This window comes from Barbus barbus (genome assembly GCF_936440315.1).
Source record: "Barbus barbus genome assembly, chromosome: 6".
NCBI classification, from domain to species: domain Eukaryota; kingdom Metazoa; phylum Chordata; class Actinopteri; order Cypriniformes; family Cyprinidae; genus Barbus; species Barbus barbus.
In genome coordinates this window covers 37,213,664-37,224,236 of record NC_136734.1, presented here as the reverse complement: position 1 = coordinate 37,224,236, position 10,573 = coordinate 37,213,664, and the positions used below count along the sequence as shown (strand labels likewise).

Below are 10,573 nucleotides of genomic sequence, written 5' to 3'. Positions count from 1 at the left end.
AATTTGTATAGCGCTTTTAACAATGCAAATGATGTCAAACAATGTAGAACTCGTGGCTCGATTGGACTCGTCATGTCAGAAAGTGATCATTTAAAAGCGATAATACGGGAAAGTGCTGTGTGAATGAGACATTTCGAGACTCACACCTGTAAAGAAAATGCGGTTGTCAATCCCAAAAACTGACAGTGTGAACGTTGCCTTATAGACTGCTGTCACTGTAGAAGATTTTTATTAGTCAAAAGATGAATTAATCAAGTATAATGTCAATTTAACCATATATGTATTAAGCTATATTTCCATTATAATCATATGCCTGTGTGTCTGAGGCCTGAATGAATGAAATGTGCTGACCCTCATGATAGGAAACGTGTAAAAATACAAAAGGGGCTTCTTTCCTTACTATAAACAGGAGCCCCTAGGAGTCTAGGAGCCCCTTCTCTCTAGAACATATGTATAAGGAATTTAGACGAAAAAGGTAAAGCGCATATGTATGAAATGTATTGAACAGGCCTAGAGGAAAAACTATTTAAAGAGAACATTCGAGAGATCTTTTCTGCAGAACACTTCTCAGCTTTATTCTCTTTTAGACATTTATTATTTCATTCAACCGATTCATTCAAATGGCTGATTCATTCAGAAACGAGGCAAATGACTGTCCTTATGAATGGGCCACTGAATCATTGACTCACTCGATTCGTTCAAAAACGTGGATTCATTCAGTAACGAAACACCGCTGTAGAAGTAGAAATAATTTGGGATGAGGTTTAGGTCTTTCACTTTATTCATATGGCTCAATTTCTGATATTAACAAGAACACTGGAGCAACAATTGAAGCTCAAAATGATAAATTAAGTTTATTTAAAAAATAAACATTTTCTTTTTAACCACAGGCATAGTAATAATATTAACGAGTGGAAGGCCAGTTCATCTAAACAACTACAAACACTCAAACAAGGGGAATTTTAACACTGAGCTACCAATCCACTGCACAAACTGTTTGGTAAGACTAACCTGATCAGGCTAGACTAAAATACTTAGAGAGGAAATAAAAAGATCTGTGAAGTTAAGAGCTGCCCAAAACACTGAACTGAATGTACAATATGAGGAACTATCAAAAAACAAAAACACATCTAAACCATCACAAACACAGTATCAGTGTCTGCTGGTGGAGATTGTTCATCTGCAGTGTAGTAAAAAAAAAAGAGGATGTAATTAAATACTGTACTTGGACCTCCAAATAACAGATTAAATATGAGGTTAAGGTCAATTAACGTTTCCTCACTTTATTTTTTTTTCATGCACTCTAGGGGTCGACCGATGTGTGTTTTGACATGGCTGGTGTTGGAATTGAACTGCGAGTTTGTCTGGCCAGAGGAGAACTGGACCCCCGACTGAGCCTGGTTTCTCCCAAGGGTTTTTTCTCCATTCTGTCACAGAGGGAGTTTTGGTTCCTTGCCGCGGTCTCCTCTGGCTTGCTCAGTTGGGGACACTTAATTTCTAGCGATTATCGTCAATTTGATTGCACAGATACTATTTAAACTAAACTGAGGTAGACAATGACATCACTGAATTCAATAATGAAATGCCTTTAACTGAAAATTGAGTGTTTAATCTTATTATACATTACGGACACTCCATCCTTCAATTTGATACTGTTAAGTGCTTTGACACAATCTGTATTGTTAAAAGCGATATATAAAAGGTGACACGACTTGTTTTTCAGGGCCGATGCCGATATTTATTATTACAGATCAAGTAGACAGATAACCAATATTTTGAACCAATGTCTGGTGTTAAAATGTATTTTTTACACCATAATAAGGGCTCTGACAAAAACTCTTTTTAAATGCTTTTAAATTATTTTATCGTCAAATCAGTTTTGAAAATAACCAATACCGATAACCATAAAATTGCTTAATATCAACGGTGATAATTGGTTGACCCCTACTGCACACTGTAAATCTGAATTATAGCCACCTGATTTATCCAACCGAGAAAAAGGTACCTTGGGCATGAAATTAAATATCTTTAATTCATACTTAATTTGACATCTTTATAATTACAAGTTTATTGTATCTGTACCTAAACTTGACCTACCTGACTACAACTGAATGTTTTGTACAATAGTTTTTTTTTTTTTTTTTATATTATACATATATTTAACTGAGATTGAAAAAAAAAGCTTGATTTTAACCATTCAAAAACAACCACAAAATTTTTTTTAACTAAATGTTTGAATATGAAGAGGTAAAAGCAGTCAAAATTTTCAGAATAGTGCAAAGAGTCAAGCATTTACTGAATATTTAGTACATGATTGGCTGCGCTATTGCGGATTCATTTCTGCTTAAATCCTTCTCAATCCACAACTGCCATCTAATCAAATACAGTTTGACAGGTCCACACATATACACATCCTTACCCTTGAGAGCACTTCAGGCTTTATCTTATGGCTTCAAGCCAAACAACACTGACAACAGACACCTTAAATTAAAAATAAAAACATGCAAATACACCTTGGTCACACCAAAAACTCATGTGACAGCTAATAATTACTGCTAAAATAACACCAGGGTTGCATTACAGATGGAAATGGGTGGAAGCAGGATCAGTTGTTCTCTTTGGTGGTTATGGTAACAAGTTGCTTCGCAGCCTTGGCGATGTCATAAGCGCACTGGATGACCTGCTGGGTGACCAACTGCACATCGGCTGCAGGGCTGCTCTCCAGAGGAGACGCTTTCTTATACTCACCCTGCAGGCGGTTTGCGCTGGATGTTAACAATCGCAAAGAGCTCCTCACCGTCTCAGAGCGTGGTCTCTGGGAAAGGTGAAAATACAGAAACAAATATAGAAAATACATTAAGACTATTTTATAGTTCAGTATAATTATACTTTGGTAACTACTACATGAAGGTATTTGGACACAAAAATAAAACATAAAAATGTAATGTCATCTTATTTAAATAATAATGTGTATATTATAATTTACAAATAATATTTTATCAAAAGCATGAAGAATTTCAGTCACTTTTCAGGCCTCATCATAGCACAGAAACTGCACTTGTTAAAATTACAAATGACTTGTTTCTTGCTTCAGACCAAGGCTGCATCTCATTGCTAGTATTACTTCATCTTAGTGCTGCGTTCGACACTATAGACCATGACATACTCATAGATCGATTACAAAACTATACTGGTATTCAAGGGCAGGCTTTAAGATGGTTTAGATCCTACCTGTCTGATCGCTACCACTTTGTTCATTTAAATCTCAATTATCACCAGTAAAGTATGGAGTACCACAAGGATCTGTCCTAGGTCCTCTGCTATTTTCAATGAATTTTCAATATATATGTTGCCCCTTGGTAATATTATTAGAAAATATGGGATTAGTTTTCATTGTTATGCTGATGATACTCAACTATATATCTCAAGACCAGATGAAACTTTTAAATTAAGCTAATAGATTGTGTAAAAAAATATAAACGATTGGATGACCAATAATTTCCTCCTATTAAATTCAGATAAAACCGAGATTTTACTTATTGGACCAAAAAAACAGTACACAAAATCTCTTGGATTACAATTTGCAACTAGACGGATGTACCGTTATGTCCTATAAAGTAAAAAATCTGGGTGTTATATTAGACAGAAACTTGTCTTTTGAAAATCATATTTCCCATGTTACAAAAACAGCATTCTTCCATCTTAGAAACATTGCCAAGCTTCGAAACATGCTACCTGTTTCTTATGCAGAAAAGCTAGTTCATGCATTCATGACCTCTAGACTGGACTATTGTAATGCACTGCTAGGTAGTTGTCCTGCATCTTCAATAAACAAGCTACAGATAGTCCAAAATGCAGCGGCTAGAGTTCTTACCAGGTCAAGGAAATATACATATATATTTTACGGTCTCTGCACTGGCTACCTATTAAGTTCCGTATCATTTACAAAATATTATTACTTGCCTATAAGGCCCTAAATGGTTTAGCTCCTGCGTACCTAACTTGTCTTCTACCACGCTACAATCCAACCTGCTCCCTAGCAAATATAGGATAGCAAAGTCCACTAAAGGAGGTAGAGCTTTTTCACATTTGGCTCCCAAACTCTGGAATAGCCTTCCTGATAACGTTCGGGGTTCAGACACACTCTCTATGTTTAAATCTAGATTAAAGACTCATCTCTTTAGCCAAGCATTCACATAATGCATCTTATAATCTTGTACTGCAGTTATATCTGATCAAATGTACATTTATTATTATTCTTTAGCTTGGGTTGAAAAAATAATTTTTGCTTAGATGTAACAGCAGCTACCCTAATTATGTCTCTATTGGTTTCTGTTTCTGCCACGGGATTAACATCCCATGGTAATTAGGAATTACAGAAGCTTCCGTCTGGATCCAACCCTTAAATGATCTGAGATGACCGAACACCTGAGAAGAGATGATACCAACCTCTCAGAGGATGCCAAAGCTCAGACAACATACAGAATTACCAAATTTTGCCATAAGTTAAATATATTAAGGTTCTGCAAAATATAAATGTATTGTGGAAACTTAATTTCCTGTAAAGCTGCTTTGCAACGATTTGTATCGTAAAAAGCGCTATACAAATAAACTTGAACTAGTTCACCCAAAATTGAAAATTCTGTTATTGAAAGTGGGGTATGCATTTATTCAAAAACGCTTTAGAAAACGAGTCGGGTTAAGTACCAAAACAAACTTGGAGCCAATCAGCAGTAAGGGGGAGTTTTATGCTCTACTCATGATGAGGGGGAGAGAGCACTCAGTGCACAAGACGGACGAGTCGAGTGATGGCAGAATGATAGAGATGGCGGATAAAAAAACAAAAGAGGGAAAATGTCTGTGGAACAAAAGGTGGCTTATACACTGTCTACAGCGGTTTGTCGTGTTGCGCCACACAGCACCAGCTAAAGTCTGTCTACAGTGGTAGACAGCAAAGGCAAGAAGTAGGACCCGTGTAAATATCAGATCAGCTTTCCAACGATCGGTGAGTAACATTGGTTTTGCTTTGTTTCCCAGACCTATCGTTCCCTGGTTTGCATATGTATGTGTGGGGTGGAGCTATCAAAATCGGGGCGTGTTTGTTTTGGTGATTTCAAATCTCAACATTGGCTACCAGAAATCACTTACCCCACCTTTAATTACTCACCCTCATGTCGTTCCAAACCCGTAAGGCCTTTGTTCATCTTTGGAACACAAATTAAGATATTTTTAAATAAGAGAGCTTTCTGACCCTGCATAGACAGAAATGCAACTACCGCGATCAAGGCCCAGAAAGGTAGTAAGGACATCATTAAAATAGCCCTTAAAATTCACGAGAGTATCATGACGTATGCGTGTGCATTCCTCTCTTTGCAAACAAGCCGTAGTGCATTCGGGTTCTACGTCAGAACGCCGGATCCTGCGTCAGCAGGATCACACGCATGCATCGTGGGACTAGTGCGTCGAAGTCTGACATGGAAGAGAAGAATCTGATGAATAGAGTCGTTATTTTTATTTAACATTACGGTTGAACCACTCATGTCACATGGACTATTTTAACAATGTTCTTACTACCTTTCTGGGCCTTGAATGTGGCAATTGTGTTGCCGTCTATGCAGGGCCAGAAAGCACTTGGATTTCATTTCATCAAAAACAACTTAATTTGTGTTCCAAAGATGAACAAAGGTCTTGCGGTTTTAGAACAACATGAGGGTGAGTAATTAATGACAGAATTTAAATTTTTGGGGTGAACTATTCCTTTAAGCCAGACTTAAACATACAAAAACAAATAATTTTAAGTTATTATTTTTCTGATTTTTTATTGCATTTATGAAGTGTGGAGAGAAAGTGCACACCTTGGGGAACAGGGCAGCCATTTCATTCACAGCCACATGTATTCTTTCTGCGCAGGGTATAAAGCTATTAGAGGAGAAAATGATAGATACTGTATTAAAAAAAAATCAGTTTGAAGAGTGAAAAGTGAAGAAACAGCAATCAGAGGGTAAAGCTTTAAAGGCCTGTTCACACCAATTTTTTAGCCGATGAATGGCAAAACCACTGACAGTCAATCAGAAATGCTTTAAGAAGCTTACAGTTCTAATATAGTTATCGCTATAGTTATTGTTCTTGGTGTGAATGGGCCTTAAAGCTGGACATTTACGCTATCATTGAAAATACAATTTGTCCATAATATTGTACTGTATACAGACCGTTTTGTGTCTTTAAAAAATACCTTTTGTCAAATAGTAGTGATTTTTATTCCACTCAGACATATCAGTTCACAAAAAAATTACAGGTATATTAAGAAAATGTGTGGAATACATTTGCCTCGATTTATTTACAAGTGTTGCAGTAAATGCTGTAAGTGTTACAATTTCTGTGCAAAAATCCACACACACACACAAAAAAAAAAAAAACATGCAGATCTGTTTGAAACGTTAGTTGTGCAGCAGACATGATGCATCCCCAGCGCCAATACATTTTTAAGAGGGTAAAACATCTTGTAAAATAATTTCAACAAATTGAGAAATAACTTTAAAAATAACAGCTTATTTTGCAATGAAATACAAACCAGTGCAAAACAGAAAGGCCAAAAGTTAGATGGATATCAGTACAAAGCCTTTTCCTAAAAGAGAAACCAAGTGCACCAACGTGAGTTCCTGCAGATAAAGGTGAGGTTTAGAAGACAATGCAAACTGACACAAGCCTTCAGCAAAGTAGTAATCATGCGTATTCCATTCATGTTCAGATTAGTGGGTTATGAGGTTATGAAGAGAGAGATAGAGGTAGAGACTGTGCCTGTGAGGCAGGGACAGAGGCCAGAGTACCAGGAGGCAGGGTTGTTGGGGTTGGCTGGGTGGGGAGCTCTTAGGCCGAGGGACTGCATGGGAGACGGGGGCTTGTCTGCCCAAGGCACCAGTGTGCTGAAACAACCCAGACTGTGTCTAAGTCTGCGGACACTCTCCCTCTGCTCACATGATGCACTGGTGGGGAAACAGACAGATCGGGACCCAAACAGAGCATGGCCCCCGACAGGACAGACCCCAAATGATGAACACAGACAATTGAGAGTAGACAGAAAATGGAGAAGCTATGAATGGAGGAACTGAGTCAAAGAAGTGATCTGCATAAACAGGCACTTTCCATGAATAGGGTACAAAAAGCCTCATATGCATCCGCAGATATATACCATTTGAAAAGTCAGCAAGACTTTTTAAAAATAAATTAAAACTTTATTTATAGTGAATACATGTTGAATTTTACACTTAGATTTAGTCATTTAGCAGACACTTTTGTCCAAAGCGACAAATGAGGACAAAAGAAGCAATTAAAGCAACATTATTTAAGTGCTGTGACAAGTCCCAGTTAACGTAGCAAGGTTTTTTTTTTTTTTTTTATATAGAATAGAATAGAAAACAAAGAGAACGCTAGTGTTAGAGGGTCAATTTTTTTAATAAATAAAAAGAAAAGTCAAAAGAACAGAAAGAATATAGAATGCTAGTGTTAGAGGATGCTGTCAAACGATTAATCGTGATTAATCGCATCCAAAAAAGTTTGTTTACATAATGTGTGCGCGTACTGTGCATACTTATGTATATATAAATACACACATATACAGTATATAGCTTGGAAATATTTACATGTATATTCATATTAATGTAATTTGTTATAAATATATAAACATGTTTCTCTAAAATATATACGTGCATGTGTGTGTAGCTATATACACACATAATACATACAGATATTCACACTACACACTATGCAAACAAAAAATTATTTTGTATGTGATTATTTGTTTGACAGCACTATATATAATTTTTATTTTTTTTACTACTATAATGAATTATGTCATTGGTAAGGACAGGCCAAAAAACGGTTTAAAACTTGCCATTTTTTATGCTTTGGTATTATGTTAGATTTAATCTGAAATATCTAAAAATTCTTACAACTAAAAACATTGATTTCTAAAAAAAAAAAAAAACATTGATTGTCTCTAATGATTTAAAGGGATAGTCCACCAAAAATAAATATGTCATCACCTTCATGTCATTTCAAACCCTGTATGACTATTTCTTTTACAGAACATAAAAGATACACTGTCCATCCAAAAAGTCACCACCTGGATTTAACTAAGCAAATAGGTAAGATCCTCCCATTGGATAATTACTGCATGCATGATTATGTTATGTGCCCAAAGAATGAGGTCAGCTGACTACCTGAATATACTGAATGACCAGGATTATATTCCAAGATGACAATGCCAGGATTCATCGGGCTCAAATTGTGAACGAGTGGTTCAGGGAGCATGAGACATCCTTTTCACACATGGATTGGCCACCACAGAGTCAGACCTTCACCCCACTGAGAATCTTTTGGATGTGCTGGAGAAGACTTTGCACAGCGGTCCGACTCTCCCATCATCAGGGAGAGGTTCATCATCAGTCATCATCCTCCCATCATCAGTCTGGTTCAGCTCAGCTACCAAATCTGACCTCAGAAGACTACGGAAGGTAGTCTGGACTGCTGAGCGAATCATTGGTACAACCCTCCCCACTCTCCAAGAACTGTACTTATCCAGAGTGAGCAAAAAGGCTGGTAAAATCACTCTGGACCCCTCACATCCAGCACACAACCTCTTTGAACTTTTACCATCTGGTCGACGCTACAGAGCTCTGAGCACCAGAACGACCAGACACAGGAACAGTTTCTTCCCTCAGGCAATCCATCTCATGAACACTCAATAAATAAACGTAGAACACACAACTAATACATTATCCATTCACCACACTCACTTATTTGATTTTATTTTCTCATTTCTAATTTGCACATACTTGACCTGTACATACATAGTCGCCTATATTATATATTGTGTATTTTTTATTTTTTTTTGCTGCTTTGTACATTGGTTATTGGCTATTTCCTGTTATTTTGTTTCATTACCTGTGTCCTGTCCCGTTACTGTCTTTCTGTTGCACTGTGGAGCTTTTGTCACTATAACAAATTCCTTGTATGTGTAAACATACCTGGCCAATAAAGCTCATTCTGATTCTGATTCTGATTCTGATCAATACAAGATCTTGGCGAAAAATAAATGCAACTCTAGACGGGAATAAATGTTGTGACAATACAGAAGCTTATCGGAATGATGCCACGGCGAATGCGTGCCGTAATCAAAGCTAAAGACGGTCCAACAAAATAAAGTGTGTGACTCTTTTTTTGGAAGGGCAGTGTATTTTAAAGAATGTTGGTGACCAAACAGTTTCGGTTCATTGTAACTTTTGTCCGATTGACTTACAACTGTTTGATCACCAACAATTTTCAAAATATCTTCTTTTATGTTCCGTAGAAGAAAGAAAGTCATACAGGTTGAGGGTGAGCAAAAGAAGAATTTGAATGTTTTGGTGGACTATCCCTTTTATTTGTAACCTACTCATGAAATGTGCCAACAATTTACATGTGAATTTGTTACATATGTGGCAGAAGTTAAAAGGAAGAAGAGAATTAAATGACATCAGATTTTTTGCTGCCATATATGATGGAAGAAATACGAGATGGGAGATGCTGACACTGACGTCCTCTCACCTCTCATGCTTGTTCTCCTGCGCAGCCCTCAGCAGGTCCTGGATGTTCTTGGTGATCTGCTCAGTTTTACGGATGACGTCTTCGGTGCTGGGCAGACTGGGGTCAGGCTCACACTCGTGATCATCCAGCTCAGGTATAGAGCCGCTTTCTCCCATCCAGCCACTGCTGCGCAGACGACATCTTCGGCCAAAGCTGCGAGGTGGGAGGATGTAATAATGAGGCGTCAGGGATGAGTCATGCTCGATGCCTTTAGAGCATCATTAGTGTGTTTCCTCACTTTACTTGGCTAAAAGCAGAGGACTGGCAGATATTATTTTCAGAGGGAAAAGAGGCTGGTTTTGTTTGCCAGCAGGATTTGAGATATGAGTTTTTTAGGTCATAAAAAGGAAACTGGACACATACCCAGAGTCATCCTGATCAGATTCGTTAACCGTGTTATCATAGTCACCATCGGACACACTGCTCTGCTTGTCAAATTTGGAAGCCTAAAGAGAGGAAAGGGTACAGCAAAAGAACAGGTGGCACATAATGAAATCAGCGATTATCAATATATCTGGTAGTTCATATGAAATCAATTATTAAATTAAACAATCTGCATTATTGGAATGCTCAAGTCTAGAATTAAGCAAGCTTTTAGCATTAGATATTTCAGGCAATATACTTTGAAAAGCACAAGGTGTGAAAACCTGAGGAGAGCAAACTAATTAGTTTAAGTAAAGTCTGTAAATGTGCTTAAGTGAGTTCTTATGTACATGCACTACTAGCCTATATCTACCATATTTAACTGAGCGCTAAGATGCCAGCAACAATTTGAGCCTCATTCTTTACACTTGATTATTTTCTCCATTTGCCTCTGTTTGAAAAGACCAATATGGCTGGACATTGTTATACATTGTGCTTTGGATGCTGGTATCTAACACGGAGCTTACAATGCCAAGGTCACGGTTTGCCTACTAGTAAACACACACACACACACTTACGAAAACAG

General features: G+C 37.4%; 1 protein-coding gene across 2 annotated transcripts in view; it reads right to left on the bottom strand.

The window, feature by feature from the left end:
• Window positions 1-2,149: 2,149 nt before the first annotated feature.
• LOC306871169 (ARF GTPase-activating protein GIT2-like) overlaps window positions 2,150-10,573 on the bottom strand; it is a 29,975-nt gene continuing 21,551 nt past the window's right edge. Inside the window, exons 16-20 of one of the 2 annotated variants that reach the window (XM_079418923.1) lie at window positions 9,988-10,070; window positions 9,586-9,777; window positions 6,828-6,983; window positions 5,856-5,919; window positions 2,156-2,815 (exon numbers count right to left, since the gene is read on the bottom strand). In XM_079418923.1, coding sequence (XP_079275049.1) covers window positions 2,606-2,815; window positions 5,856-5,919; window positions 6,828-6,983; window positions 9,586-9,777; window positions 9,988-10,070 — 705 coding nt within the window. In that variant the 3' untranslated portion in view covers window positions 2,156-2,605. Of the gene's footprint in view, window positions 2,816-5,855; window positions 5,920-6,827; window positions 6,984-9,585; window positions 9,778-9,987; window positions 10,071-10,573 lie in introns of both variants that reach the window. The other variant, XM_079418922.1, reaches the window with a different exon arrangement.